Source organism: Helianthus annuus, chromosome 14 (genome assembly GCF_002127325.2).
Source record: "Helianthus annuus cultivar XRQ/B chromosome 14, HanXRQr2.0-SUNRISE, whole genome shotgun sequence".
Classification (NCBI taxonomy): domain Eukaryota; kingdom Viridiplantae; phylum Streptophyta; class Magnoliopsida; order Asterales; family Asteraceae; genus Helianthus; species Helianthus annuus.
Window position 1 is genome coordinate 3,127,601 of NC_035446.2, and position 15,353 is coordinate 3,142,953.

The 15,353-nt window shown below is 36.3% G+C and overlaps 1 protein-coding gene and 1 long non-coding RNA gene across 6 annotated transcripts; both read right to left on the bottom strand.

Annotated features, from left to right (window-relative positions):
- Positions 1-2,852: 2,852 nt before the first annotated feature.
- Positions 2,853-5,153, bottom strand: LOC110905229. 5 transcript variants are annotated; one of them, XR_002572959.1, is made up of 4 exons: positions 4,596-5,153; positions 4,418-4,516; positions 3,455-3,535; positions 2,853-2,992 (listed from the first exon to the last, which is right to left on the bottom strand). XR_002572959.1 is itself a non-coding variant. In XM_022151111.1 (4 exons), the coding sequence occupies exons 1-4, from the start codon at positions 4,852-4,854 to the stop codon at positions 2,965-2,967; spliced, it is 450 nt and encodes a 149-aa protein (XP_022006803.1). In that variant the 5' UTR covers positions 4,855-5,153; the 3' UTR covers positions 2,853-2,964. The 5 variants fall into 5 exon arrangements, 4 of the variants coding, with proteins under 4 accessions (XP_022006803.1, XP_035838626.1, XP_022006802.1 ...); XM_022151111.1 differs by having other exon boundaries at positions 4,418-4,499; XM_035982733.1 differs by lacking the exon at positions 3,455-3,535 and having other exon boundaries at positions 4,418-4,499.
- Positions 5,154-9,889: 4,736 nt separating this feature from the next.
- On the bottom strand, positions 9,890-11,617 carry LOC110905228. The gene is made up of 3 exons (XR_002572958.2): positions 11,473-11,617; positions 10,894-10,960; positions 9,890-10,078 (listed from the first exon to the last, which is right to left on the bottom strand). It is a non-coding gene; the product is annotated as an uncharacterized LOC110905228 (long non-coding RNA).
- Positions 11,618-15,353: the final 3,736 nt, after the last annotated feature.

The window sequence follows — 15,353 nt, forward strand, 5'->3', positions numbered from 1 at the left end:
TGTAATATATTTTTGCTTTCGCTGTGCATTTTAAATTGTGTTGTTTGACTATGATGATATCAGCTACGTCACGATACTCCCCACCGGGCCCACCGGTGACACGTGGAAAAATTGGGGTGTGACAGAAGATAATCCTCAAATGTTTAGATGAATCATTAATTTGGATCACAATATTGTGTGTTATATGTTTGAGAATTTTGAGTGAATTCTTTTAGAGTCAAAATTATTTTGTCTTACGAGAGGTTGAGATGTGTAGGTTTCTGATTTTGTTGCTACGAAAAGCCAGGCGTCGATCCTAAAAGCACAGAAGCTTGACGAAAGGGGGAGCCTGAAGAAAGAGACTACCGAAAGGGGGAGCAACGGAAGCTCGAAGACAGATCCACGGGGATTCTGTTCGAAAAAGAGAAAGACAAGACGCTACGAGATTGACTGCGGCAATATCCAAGGGGGAGATTGTTAGTGCATTAATGTCTATCGCCTTCGTTAATCCGAGCCGTAGCGAGAAACCGAAGAAATAAAGCTTTTATTGTAATATTTAGATAGTTTTAGCAAGGTGGCATCTTGGTAATTAATGAGAAATCTCATTAATTCCAAGGCCTATAAATAGGAGCTTTAGGTTTAAAGTTAAAGACTTTTGCTCATTTGTGATTTAGGAGATTCAAGTCTAGAGAGAGAAAGTTCTCTCTACATGATTCTTGTATCGTACACGTCATATCTTTCAATAGATTCACGATTCTAGTACGTTATTGTGTGTTCAGTCACGCACGTTCACGGATTCCGCACGTCGAATGTTCGTTACGCAATCGAACGGTGTCAAAACCGGTCCTACAGAACTATCAAAAGCTCAGAGTGCTGATCAGGTTGAAAACTCTGAACCAGGAAATGTATTGAGTACTGATCAACAATCTCTCACAAGGCCACAATCCCCTAACACATCTCTGAATAAACCTCTCCCAAGAAACCCATTGAATTCAAAAGTACTAAAATGGATATCTGATCAAAAGACTCATGTATTGACCCTGATCAGATCCAATAGAGAAGTGAAGCACATATCAATGGATCAAGCACTAGGCCTGGGTGTTGAAGATCTACAAGATCTCCTTGAGCTTACACTGTGTAGGTATGAGGGTGATACAAGTTCTCAGGATTTTGAGCTTAAATTTAAAGATCAAGTTAGGGAACTTCTGATGAGAAATAAAAATCCAGAATAATGAAGGGTTTTGGCATTATCTGTTCCAGGGGAGATTGTTGGGATTGAACCCTACTAAAGGAACAGATAATGAAAGCCAAAACCGGTTCACAACAGAGGATTATTCATAAGCAGCTGTTTACATTAAGCTTTCCCCTTGACAGTGGTTATCTAGCATCTGATAGACTTCAAAGTACTACTCAATAGAACAACTGCTACTAAAGAACTGATGAAGTTTAAAGGCTGAAGCTCAATCTACTGACAGAATCCAAGCACTGCTGAAGAGTTAAAGCACTACCCATTCAAGGTCTGATCACCCTTTGAAGAAAGCACTGATGCTCAATCATCAGTGGTTGATTACAACAGTGGAATGAAGAATTAGTGTTTATACATCAGTGTTTAGACTGTAATTAGTGTCTGTATGGTCAGTTGTTATAGAACAGTAGATAAAGTTTGTTAGTTTGTTAGATGTCGCTTTCATGGTGACGTCAGCTAAGATGCTTCAGTGGTTTGGTTTGCCTATAAATGTAACAGTACCCTGTACTGTTACATTTGATTGACTGAGTGGGTTCTTCTCCTCTAGTCCAATCCTTTCATCTTGTGCAATCAACCTTGGAGCATCAGGCTGAGATGGAGTTTAGTTTGTAAGCATGCTCTGTAAATCTTTTGTTTTGTATTGTAATCATTCGACTCAATGAAAAGCATGTGTTTATCAAAACTATCTTCTTCCTAAATTGTGCTTACAAAGTTGGTGTCCATTTCCGCTGCACTTAAAGTCTAAGTTATGCAAACAAGCACAATTATGAGCGCTTCAGATTTTAACAATCCTCTAGATCCCTACTATGATAATACATCAGGGAAATTCTAGAGAATCCTTACCCTTACCAAGAACCCATGCCCCAGTTCCCAAACCCAGTACCAGCTCCTGCACCCCCAATGAGTGCAGAAAATGTGCAAGAACTCCGAACCTTTGGTGAGGAGATTTTAGAAGGTAATGAGAGGATGAGGCAGATAGGAGAACGACTCGTCTGGAAGTATGACAAGCGTAATATGGAGTTCTGGATGTACCCATACCAATGATAGTAGTAATAATAATAATAATAATAATAATAATAATAATAATAATAATAATAATAATAATAATAATATATATAATATGTGTGTATGTTTGACAAAAAAAATCTAGATAATAGCTATGGATGCATAATAGTATTGTAATTTTAAATTCCAGTTCCAGTTTGTATTAGATGCATAATATATAAAAAAGAGTAAAAGTCGCAATGTTCGACGGTTTTGATCTATATGTGTGTTGTGTGATTGTTTGCATTAAATATTATCTTGTGATATTAATAATTGGCAAATGTTTAAAATTCAGATGGACAACGAAGTGACCAGGAAAAACAGAATAACAATAACCAGAATAATGATAACCCGAACAACAATAATAATGGAAACCAAGTGGATAACAGTGTCATCCAACACATAGTGGCATAAGGGATAATAGATGCGATGCCATATATTATCAAAACAGTTAAGGAAGCAGATAATAAAAGTAACAATGGTAGTAAGCGACCTACTGAATGTCACACCCCAACCGATGGCGTAAACATCGGGATGAGACGAACAAATCGCTCAAAAGCATCATAACACTATTGTGGCAATATAGTTTAATTCAAATTTCATACATGACTAAATACAAATACAATGTTTCAAATAAAGAGAAATTGCAACAAACGTTGTTTATTATTAAAATGGGTATCTAGTCCATCTTAACTTCATTTCTTCATTACTTCGTCTATCAACCTGCAACATGTATTAAAATAACATCAACAAAAAATGTTGGCGAGTATACAAGTTTGATACATAGCATAAAGTAGAATAAAAAGCTTAGGTACTCATATCCAACATGAACAACATCATACAAGTTACTAATATGCTGAAACAGTGTCACTATATGTCAAACCCACGTTTCCAACGCAAACACCCCAAGACTCACTCAAGGGCGATGCGTACTCCTATAGCATAGGAGTTTAATAAGTATAAGAAGTCTAACAAGTCTCACAAGTTTCACAAGTTTAGCCAGGTTAATGAGCATATAGACACGAAAAGTTTACATGACATACGAGATTAACAAGCATCAAATTATTTCATGTTTAAAAATGGATAGAGTGTACATATAACAAGTTTCAAGCATTGCGTGTTTTTGTATAGAATACATGTTGCACCCAAAAGTGATAAAATAAAAATGGGATCAAGTATACTCACATTGGTTTCGTTGCGATTTCTTGTAAGTAACGCACGAGTAAGATTGGAACAACCCAAGAGAAACGAGCAAACACGACTAACCTAGATATTTAGAATTAACACATAACGACTCGTTGTTAGTTATTGGTTAAAATAAGATTCCCACGATTTATAGTTTACGATTTAGTTGTTTAGATATTAAAATTTATCTCATATTTAAGTATTTAGTGTTATTAAATGACTGTACAAATTTGTTAACTATTTAAGTTATTATAAAATTTAGGGTGTCCGGGGCACCTTAGGTGACCCCTTTAGGTGACTCCATTCACCTATTAGGTGAGCATTGCCAACACTTAGGTGAGTTAGAGAGAGAGTAGAGAGAGAGGGTGAAATAGGTGGGGAGTTGCCGAGAGAGGGGAGGAGAGAGGGAGAAGAGAGGGAGATCTTGACCAATCAATGTTTTTTTTCTTTTTTTTTTTTTTAAAAAAAAACCAATTCACCTAAGAGGGGAGTGCCGCCATCAAAAAGGGGTATTAGGGGAGTGTTAAAGGGGAGTTGACGTGGCATTTTATGGTTGGTTATGTGTAAGAGGGGGGACTCACCTAAGAGGTGAGCACCCCTTACACCCTTAATGGTATAATTGAGAAGGAAAGATAAATTACAAAAAAAACGCTTATAAAAAAAGGAATTAAAAGATGCGGCGGTTTCATAGGAGACCGGGATCGAACCCGTGTCCTCCTACATCTTAACAACGATAAACAAACTGGGTTGCTGATGATGTTTATGACGAAATGTATTTTTAATTAAACTTAAACGTTGTTTCTGCTTCTTCACTGTTAGTTTATATATATGATCAAATAGTTACAGTGCCTTCTTAAAAAAAACCACCACTTTTCTGTTTACTGTTAAGAATCATTGGAAGCTTTCATTGTGTTCATAAAAAAAGAAATATACAAAACAAGTTGGTCGAGTATGGAGGTATACCGAAGAGGAATCACGATACCAAACCAGTCCCCGTCGTGATCTCCGTCGGCTCCGGTGAGTTCCACGTGATCCGGGCGGCGTTCTGTTCTTTTCAACGATCTTGAAAGATTAAAACATTGCAAATGTAACACTTCAATAGTGGAATAACGAGATGACAATTGCTTCAAGAAGGGTATACCGAACGATGGAATGGTTTCCGTTTCGAGCTTCGAGTGTCTCCGGTCGTCGGTTTCGGTTACTCCGGTGACGTGTATCTTCTCCGGCACGATCTCCTTATCTTCAACGTGTTCTCGGTCTCCGGCAAGACCTCCAACTTCGGCGATGTGCAAGTATGGCTTTGTGTTTCGTGAGAAAAGATGAGATCGATGGGTGTGCGGATGTCGTTTAAATAGAGTTTCATATGTCTCGCAAAGTTTGGAAAGGATTTGATTGGTCATAAAGATGGAAACACAGTTCCAATTCAATCATCGGGAGATCAGGGAGAGGAAGAAAAGGAAACGCGTAAATGGAAAAGGAAGGATTAATGGCATGTTTGGCTAAGCTTTTCAAAACAACTTATTGGCTTATTGACTTATCAAAAAGCCGATAAGTTGTTTTTGTGTTTGGCTAAGCCAAAAGTCCTTTTAAAAATGGCTTTTTGCAAAGAAGGAAAAGGAGGTTTCAAGAAGTCACAATATTGTGACTTTTTGGCCAGCTTTTAACTTTTCAAACTACAAATTACAAATATACCCCTTCTTTACCCACTTATATCTAAAGAATGTCCATTTTAGTCATTTTACATCAATAAGCTAATCCAAACACTTTTTTTTTTAAAACTCCTTTTAAAAAGTCTTTTTCCCAAAAAGTTATTTTCCAAAAGTCCTTTTTAACTATAATAAGCTTAGCCAAACATGCCCTAAGAAAGGAAACATGCAAGGTTGTACACGTTGAACGTTTTGACTACAAAAGTGCTAAAGGAAACGAAATTATCGCGAGTTAATACGAAATTGATTAATAGATTTATGTCAAAAGGAGCTGTAGTGGAGTGGTTTGTGACTTGTTTGTTGTCTGCGCAGACCCAAGTTCGATTCCCGCGGTCTACGTTTCTTTTCTTCTTTTTTTTTTATATCACTTATAAAACCTTTCACTTTAGTCCCTTGACTTTTAAAGATTTAACTAACTGGATTAACTTGGTTAATAGTTTAGTTTAACCTAATAAAAACTCATCTCTAACTAACTTGGTTATATATAAATCTTTAAATTAATTTAATTAATTAATTAAAGAATCACTTAATTAACTAGTTTAAATAGAAAAGATTAAACTTTGTAATCGTAAATTTAATTAATTTTAATTAAATGAATAAAGTTATAAATGGATCAAATTAACAATAAATAAAAAAAATCTTTCAATGATTAAAACTTCGAGTTTCAAGGGTTAGGATCCGAATTTTAAAACGAGTTGGGTTTTGAGAAATCCATTTTGACAAATGTTACAGTCTCCCCTATTTTCGGAGATTTCGTCCTCGAAATCTAAGAGGAAGACTTCTAAAGAGCGTAAAGTGGATGAGACTTGATCATAGAGTTTTGTTTAAGGAAATTGTTTTCATGTATGCGTCACATAGCATATAGTTTCACATAGCACATAAAAGGTTCAAATAGTTTCACGTAGCATATAAAAGATTCAATTAGTTTCATATAGCATAATCATAGATTTCACGTAGTGTAACATGTAAAATGAAAGCATCGTAAATTTTATTTGTTCGCGAGAGAATATTATTATTTGCTTTGTATTGCGAAGATAGTGCGATTCGTGTCTCCAACATTGAAATGAAAGTAACGTTCAAATATAAAGTTTCATTGAGATCGAACAAGAGTTTGTAACTACCTCCGAAGTAAGGAAATCACCCCTAGCTCATTGGTGAAGTTGAAAAGTGAGTGGATCTAATCGTCAAGGTAAGGAACTCACTCCTATCTTGATGAATAGCTTCCATTTTTGGGAATATGAGTATTAGCATAAAATTTAGAACAACCCACATGACATACTTAGTTAACTAGATTAACGTATCACTGGCATGTGAATAAACAGGTCAACCCATCGTGTACCGCAATTGAATGACTTAACATGACCTCTCGTTCACGGGTGGTGCGCTACTCCTATAGCACTACGCATAGTGCTATACATGTTAAGATGTGGGTTAAAAGGCAAGTTCATCACATAAGAATAACCCAGTGACACGAATCCAGTATAACATATTAGCATGCAAGATTGAAATTATATATCGTACAATTGTAAAACACATTAAAATTGAGATAGCATAAAAGAGATTTAACATAAAAATTTGATTGTCATGGAACGTAACATACGACTATTCCAGAGTAAATCGAAGTCCTTTTCTAATTAAGGAAACGTGCTTTGGCCTAATAGACAAATACTCTCATCGAGGAGCGACTAACGATGTTTGTCCGTCCAGTTACTACACGTCCTTAATCGATTGGGAACATCGAAACTTTGGCGAGATTGAAAATTAAGGAGTGAGACTAGTTAACAAGATGCGAGTTTCACCTCTAACTTGATAACATCGTACCCTAACGTGGTTGGTACTTATCAAAAGATAAGGGTCCATTAGAGTATGAAATGGAAACTCCCTTCAAGATTTGGATATCACTCCTAACTTGAGGGTAGATTTCGTGCAAAATTCAAAGTATAGCTGAATGAAAGTCATCACCAAATGTGGGAATCACCCATATTTTGATGAATTGTTTTGATTGTCTTCAAAGCCTCCAAGCAATGTTTTAAAAACCGGTTCAAACCGGCCGGTTGTACCGGTTGAACCATCCGATAAAACCGGTTAAACCTCCCGGTACACCCGGTTGAACCGCCCGATACACCCGGTTAAACCGTTTTTGAGCCAAATCCGGTACGATATAAAAACCGGATTTTAAAACATTGCCTCCAAGTGTGTAGTGTGTTAGCCTTGGGAAAGGCATGTATGTTAAAAGACCAAAGAGATTAGAGAGAAATAAATAAGATTGAAGGGAAGTTGTTTTAAACAACACATAAGGATATATCCCCTAAACTATAGACTAGGTAAAAGCATTCTTACTTTTCCTAATTCCCTATAGTTATGGCTCTGATACCAATCTGGTATCAGAGTATTCCTACTAGAGACTAGGTAAAAGTATAGCAATTTTCCTAATTCCCAATAGTTATGGCTCTGATACCAATCTGTCACACCCCAACCGATGGCGGAAACATCGGGATGAGACGAACAAATCGCTCAAAAGCATCATAACACTATTGTGGCAATATAGTTTAATTCAAATTTCATAAATGACTAAATTCAAATACAATGTTTCAATACAGAGAAATTGCAACAAACGTTGTTTATTATTAAAATGGGTATCTAGTCCATCCTAACTTGATTTCTTCGTTACTTCGTCTATCAACCTGCAACATGTATTAAAATAACATCAACAAAAAATGTTGGCAAGTATACAAGTTTGATATATAGCATAAAGTAGAATAAAAAGCTTAGGTACTCATATCCAACATGAATAACATCATGCAAGTTACTAATATGTTGAAACAGTGTCACTATATATCAAACCCACGTTTCCAACGCAAACACCCCAAGACTCACTCAAGGGCGATGCGTACTCCTATAGCATAGGAGTTTAATAAGTATAAGAAGTCTCACAAGTTTCACAAGTCTCACAAGTTTAGCCAGGTTAATGAGCATTTAGACACGAAAAGTTTACATGACATACGAGATTAACAAGAATCAAATTGTTTCATGTTTAAAAATGGATAGAGTGTGCATATAACAAGTTTCAAGAGTTGCGTGTTTTTGTATAGAATACATGTTGCACCGAAAAGTGATAAAATAAAAATGGGATCAAATATACTCACATTGGTTGCGTTGCGATTTCTTGTAAGTAACGCACGAGTAAGATTGGAACAACCCAAGAGAAACGAGCAAACGCGACTAACCTAGATATTTAGAATAACACATAGCGACTCGTTATTAGTTATTGGCTAAAGTAAGATTCCCACGATTTATAGTTTACGATTTAGTTGTTTAGATATTAAAATTTATCTCATATTTAGGTACTAGTACGGTGCCCGCGCGATGCGGCGGGAGCGACACTTTGCATTGCGGTACTCGTTTCTGATAGTTTTCGTCATGGTATAGTAGGGTGCCCGCACAATACGACCGTGACAATTTAGAACATGTTACTTGTTTTCTGTTAGTTTATCGATCATTCCAATAGGCATTTGAGGTTAAAATGGCCAAGCAAATAGAGCAAATTGATTTTTTAGGCCTATGTATCCTTATTCTTTAGTTAATAAAAGAAAAACAATTAACAGGGTGCTATCAAGTTATCAACAATTAAGATATCCAAAGTTTCACACAACTGAAAAATGGGCCTCAAAAGAGTTTCAACTAACCTTTGTCACTAAAATTGTATTAAGAATATAATTGCCTGCATCACATCAGCGGCTGAACGAATAGCATCTTTTAAACTTTGAAAGGTTATCAATAAACTTTAGAAGCTTTTTGAAACCGAAATATGTAACAAAAGTGAACCCATTACAAATTCAAACCTTGTTTTAAAAGTCTTATAAGATTTGGATAGTAGGGAATTGAACAATTTGTCATCAATGTTGAGAGCAGCAATGAAGGTCCAACCTCCAGTTGTGCCTTCAGCAAAAGTGTTGACTAAAATAAATCATCTGAAGTTCAATGACACAATAAGATCTCCATTGCAAGTATACTCACAACCAACCTTCACTTTTCTTTCTCCTCTTGTGGACTGATCCACCTACAAGTGTACATTTGTGTTTTTGTTATTTCTAGCATTTGTTTCTAATTTAAAACTTACTTTGTCCATTTCTTTTGATTTATACATTACGAATTTAAAACTTACCTGAACAGCCACTCCATATAAGATTGCAATGATACAAGGTAAACATACGCTTCCTTGATGTTGTGTATGCTCAAATAGTCCACCCTGTTCTTACGTTGTGATGACCCAACATGTATGTACCCAGAATTAATAATTAGAACACCATATAATATCTCTTAATACTCACAGCAAAAAGGACTTACCAACATAGTGCTAAGGCCCATGAGCTTTGTGGTCTATATATTGTGTATACTGTCAATAAAGAACAACTAAATACCAAAATACATACTGTTAGTTTAAAAAATATAGTGAAACCTATCATTTCACAATTTCATCTAAATATCTTACGAGGCTTGTTGTTTGCCAACTTAAAAGCCTGTTGAAAAGCGCTTTGTGATGGTTTGCAAACAATCAGATATTGCAAATTTATGTGGAAATGGTAAGCTTTAGGTCGAACGGGCCAACCCATTTGACCCATTTATCTTTTAGCTCTTCTGAGATAAATTGTAACAATCAGTTTAAAGTACTAGATTTAATAACGTGGAACCTTACACTTGATGCCAAAAATTTAGAGTTTACAAAATCTTTTAATATTCTAGACCATAACTAGACACAACATACATGTATTGTTTGTACAAAACCATAATTGAGTCGTTGACCACAAATGTTTACATAGTTTTTAAAACATAAGATCATGTGCGGAAGCGTTTGTTAGAGTGTTCGGTTCAGTTGCTCCTGCCTGATCATCACCCATCTACTAGAAAACCTGAAAAACTGAGGATTTTAACCCTATGTTAGTATCATGGTCCTTGACCAATGAAATAAATGAAAAGGTGTGTTAAAACCACCTAGAGAAATCGAGGATTACGAAATTACAAGCAAGTAGGAAGAAACGGGAGGTTAAACGGGTAAACGGTTAAAAAGTTTCGCAAGTTTTAGCGTTTCGGACAACAAATATGATTCAGCAGCAATTTAACATCTTTAGGGGCCGTCGCCGACGCCCCTATGGCCGTCGCCGACGCCCCTTGCTTTTACCCGTTTTGCCCGACGCCTTATCTTACTGCCTACGCGAAGCTGGCCGACGCACAGTGGTGCACGGTCGTGCACCTAATCGCACGGTCGTGCGTTTCCGAGCAAACCAGTGCACTGGCTGGTGCACTGCCAGTGCCCCCACGTCGTAGGGACTGCACGGTCGTGCCGTTGGACGCATGACCGTGCATCAGCTGCCAGTTCAGGATTTCATGTTTTTCAGCTATACAACTTAAACATGCTTACCAAATTCGGATCCTTAACTCCTGTATGAAAAGTTTAATCTTCGCAACAAGTTTAACGCAACCAACGTGCAACTCATACATTAATTTTAACCGTGCTTCATATTATGATATCTAACTTCATGCTAGATACCAAAACTTGTTTTGACCCGTTTGGGTACTAAATAAGGCACCTTACGGACGCCCAACTACCATGTTTATTACTTGTTTAAAGTCTTGGCCGAGTTCATATCATAGGGGTAACTCTCGGGCATCGTGTTTGAATAATGAGATAAACATAATAACAAGTGTAATGTAATGAAACGATAAATTTCATACCTTTAAAGCGCGCCTTTTCCCTTTGAACTCCCTCCGGCTTGTCCGCTTGATGATCCGGACTCTTTGCCTAATAAATTCAGTTTTTAACTTGTTTAGAATTCTTTTCATGACCATATTCACATCATTTATGAAACATGATCAAATTCTGCGTTTTTTATCAGATTTAGCATAAAAATCATCACTTAGGCATTTCATCAAACACCTAACGGGTCAGATTTTTACCTAGTCGTTAATTAGTTCATGGCTTGTTATTTACATCTAAATTCACTTCAATTAAGCAAGTCTTACATCCTTAACATTTAAATAGCTGAATTTCATCATGCAATTTAGCTTTTCACTAGATTAAAAATCACAATCCTAGTGTTTGTCTAGCTTTACAACATCATAATTCACCCACCATGTTGATTGTAATTTCTTCAAGTGTCATGCTATAATTTTCACTAATAATCATCTAGGGTTCAATCCTAAACATCATATTACTTCAAGACTTGTTCATGCATAGCAAATTTGGGCTAAATTTCAGTTTTTCACCATTACCCTAGTATTCATGGTGAACCAAAACATCAAAATTTTACATACCTTTTGATTCTTGTGACGAGGTGATCACTAATCCGTGTTTAGAATTCGATTTGGAACTGAATTGGGGCTTCAATTTGCAGATTTCTAGCAAGAAGTTAGGGCTTGGAGAAAGCCCTGGTCGCCCCTTTCCTCCTGATCGACCAGACACATCCACAAATGGTGTGTTTGGTGAATTTTGTTACTATTAGGCCCTAACTTTCATCCTTTGGCAATTTCAGTCCCTCACTTATCATTTCTTTTTAAATACTAGAGTTTTAACCAAGTGTAGGTTATTTTCAAGACTTGTAAATTTTAACTAGGTTAAAATTTCTACATGGTTATTTCTTGTTTATGAAATCCTTAAATTTCTTATATAAATATTTATATTTTCGGGGTGTTACATAAATTACTTCCCAAATCGCCACCTCTATTTAATACTAATAAAAATAGTATTCTCTTAATATTTGCAATATCAGAGAAGCTACACTTGCTGCTGATTGAACAAGGAGGCATTAAAGAACTCTTGGGCATGGCTAGATCCGGAAATAACGATGTCATCGCTCAGGTTGTCAGGGGAATCACAAATTTCTCTAAATGCAAATCTCGTGCAAGCCATATGCACAAACCACATATGAAAATTCCTTAGTTTTACCCATATCCATGTATGTATACAAAAACCCCAATTTAAAACCTCAAGACTCTACACCTATTGTACAATCACAATACATCAAAATAAAAGTTACACCAAACTCTAAACTCTTCATTATAAACCACATAGATATGAGAAGAAAATAGATGAAACACTTAGATCAATGTTTTACCATAGTGAACTATGGTTCATGCGTACCTACAACTTTTTGCCATCATCCCTATAATCAACATTTCACTTACTTAGAAAAAAGGTGCTCAGATCAATAGATCATCTAACCAATAAATGTGACATCTGTGCTTGTGATCATTGTAAACAGATCAGTTATCAATGAAATAAAGTTATTTGATCACTATGTTTGTTTGTTTATGTTTGATGTTTTTCATATTTTGACTTTTATTCGATTTCAAATTCTATATCGCTTTCTGGAGAATTATACGCAAACTGGTGCGTAAACGTAGTCAGTTTAATGCAAAAAATACTCCGGAACATCAATTTATGCTTAACATACCTTAAATAACCTTTACATAACTTAGAAATAAGTCTTGAAGGCTTTGGTATGGCAAAATCCAGTCAATTCGCTTACAGGGACTAAAATTGACAAACTGCGAAAGTATGCCGATTTGAACTGTAACGAACATTCCGGAACATGCCCATAAGTTAAACATACCCTAAATATCCCTTACATAGCTTAGAAATAGGCTTTGATGGGTTCGGTGTGCTAAAATAAACTTTTGGGTCATTCAGGGACTAAAAGCGTCAAAACGTGCATAAGTTTGCATTTTCGCGCATAACTTACGTTCTGAATACATCCGGACATCCAAAAATTTATGTAATCATTAAAATATTATGTTTTAGTGATTAGCTTGTCAAAAATCCATTCGTCGCGCAATTTGGACCATTTTTGCGTCCGTTACGACTTCCGTCGTAATTAACCGAACAACGCAATCGTACGGCCAAACGAACCGACATCCGACATATTTTTGAGCATGTTTCAAGTTCCCTATACTTTAACTTCATTTTAGATCCTTAAAATTGGGTTAACAGGGCTTAAACGTGCCAAAACGCATCAAAAACCAAGTTCAGAGTCACAGGGGCCTGTTCTGCCAATTTTGCAAACTTGCTGCCAGCACCTAGGGTCCTTACGGACCGTATGGGACCTCTTACGGTCCGTAAAGGAGTCCCAGACCAGCAGACTTGCAGAAACATTGAACCTGGCCTCTATATCATCCTCCCATGGTTTTTAACCCCTGATTTTGATTCTATGGGCTGGTATTTGGGTACCCCTTGTATGGCAAAACCATGTGCCCACTTGTATGGCCAAGATTGAAGCTCGATTATCGAGAAACGATCCTAACGGTTGTGCCTTTCCTATAAATACCCAACCCCAACTTCATTCAAACCCACTTGATTCTGAGATTTTCTCTAAGTTGGAGTTATAAACACTTCATACCTGAGAAACACTCGGAAATCAATCTTGCGGGGACCTTCTGTAAGTATTCTTTCGCGTTTTTCGTTCGTTTTAGCGTTAAAGTCAAACTGCGTTTGACTTTCTGCATTGACCAGTTTTTGGTCAATGCGAAGTTCGTTTGAACTTCATAATGTGAGCGTAATCACGATGGTTATAGTCCCTAGTGACTATACCTACTGATTACCACGTTATCTAGGCTCAGTGACGAGTCGTAGTTTCGGCCAAAATGCGTTTTCTCGCGTATTTTGTAACCAAACTACTTTAGGGTATTAAAACCGTTTGTTTTAATACCAAACCTGTTTTCTAAACATTACTAAACATGTTCTAGCATGTTTAGCTCGTCGCTTTTAGATTTGTGCTTGTTTAGGGTCGTAAAGGTAAGCGATCTAATCAATCGATTATGCTTACGAACCCGACCCATTTGGTCGATCTTTAGGATCCGACCAAACATTTTAGGTGACCATAGTTGTATAGGGAATAACCTTCCGAGGTTATACCTTATGGTCACGATTTTTAAGTAGTTGTATGATAAGTAGTTCTTATGCCTTAGGTAAATTACCAAAATACCCTTTTTGCGCCAAAATTCATTTTAAGCCTATGTAACATAATTTTTGACATCTAAACTGATTTAGCAACAATATTAAGCATGTTAAGGCATATCTTACTTGTCATAGGACTAGTTAGGCTTTCCGAACGCGTTTTACGTGAACGACGCGTTAAAGTAGCATAAGCTACCTAAGCGGGTCGTAACGGGTCAAAAGCACTTAGGATAAGTTTCGTTTTAGTATGTAGGCTTTGTCAAACCATATTACATAAGTTCCCATACTTATTTGGTTTACGAACCCTCGTACTACCCAATCCTCCGATAGGTCCGTTTATTAATGTAGATACTTATATAGGTACCGTTTGATTCCGTGATCTTCTAGCATTGCTTGGTGGTTATCCTACGACTTCTAAGCAATCTCAAGTGAGTACATAGTACCCCTCTTTTACTGTTTTCCAAACATTTTGGGGTGAAACACATGTGCCTACTTGTTACTTTCGTACTTTCTTGTTTTCACATCATATGCTTGCTATGTTCTTTAGTACACTTATAGTACATGATTTCATTACATTGTTTTGCTATGTATGTTAACTTAGCATGCTAGCACATTGATTTACATTACATTGTTTTGCTATATATGTTTACATGGCATATTAGCACATTGTTTTACATGACTATTCTGCTTTGTATGTTTACTTAGCATACTTAGTACATTGTTTTCACATAACTTGTTTACATTTGGTATGACATTTGGTTTGCATAAACGGTTCTTTACTACATTCATTAATATTAGCTACGCCGCTCGGTAGTAAGTAATGGTACCATAGGACTTGACAAATCCCGTTCCTGACATCCTGGGTTGGTTTAGATGAAAGGAATGACTGAATCCGAAAACATTTTACTTTGATAACCTTTACTCTAAGGTTGTCCTGCTGTCTCAAGGCTTGAATGTAATGCGTTAACTTACCACATAAATGTTTGTATCAATAAAACAAGCTCTTACTTGGCAAAACATAACTTTTTGATTTATTCAAAATACTTTGTTTTGTTCCTTTTTACTTATGGTTAAGTATTCTCATTTTGTTACTTACCATACATAACTTTTGTTTACACTTAACTACATGACTACATTTTGGGTTTTAAACATTGACAATGGCTTAGACAAGAACATTTGATGTTTGGTTTGAACATGAACTATATGCTTTGGTGGTTTGTTTAAGTGACTTAAGTAACGATAT

What these genes read in the sequence shown, in the direction of transcription:
- LOC110905229 (XM_022151110.1), bottom strand. Translation starts at nt 4,854, where the DNA reads ATGACCAATCAAATCCTTTCCAAACTTTGCGAGACATATGAAACTCTA. An exon ending in GGTATCGTGATTCCTCTTCG is followed by an intron (nt 3,536 to 4,417) that starts GTATACCTCCAT and finishes CTAAATATCTAG; the next exon opens with GTTAGTCGTGTTTGCTCGTT. An exon ending in GAAATCGCAACGAAACCAAT is followed by an intron (nt 2,993 to 3,454) that starts GTGAGTATACTT and finishes TACATGTTGCAG; the next exon opens with GTTGATAGACGAAGTAATGA.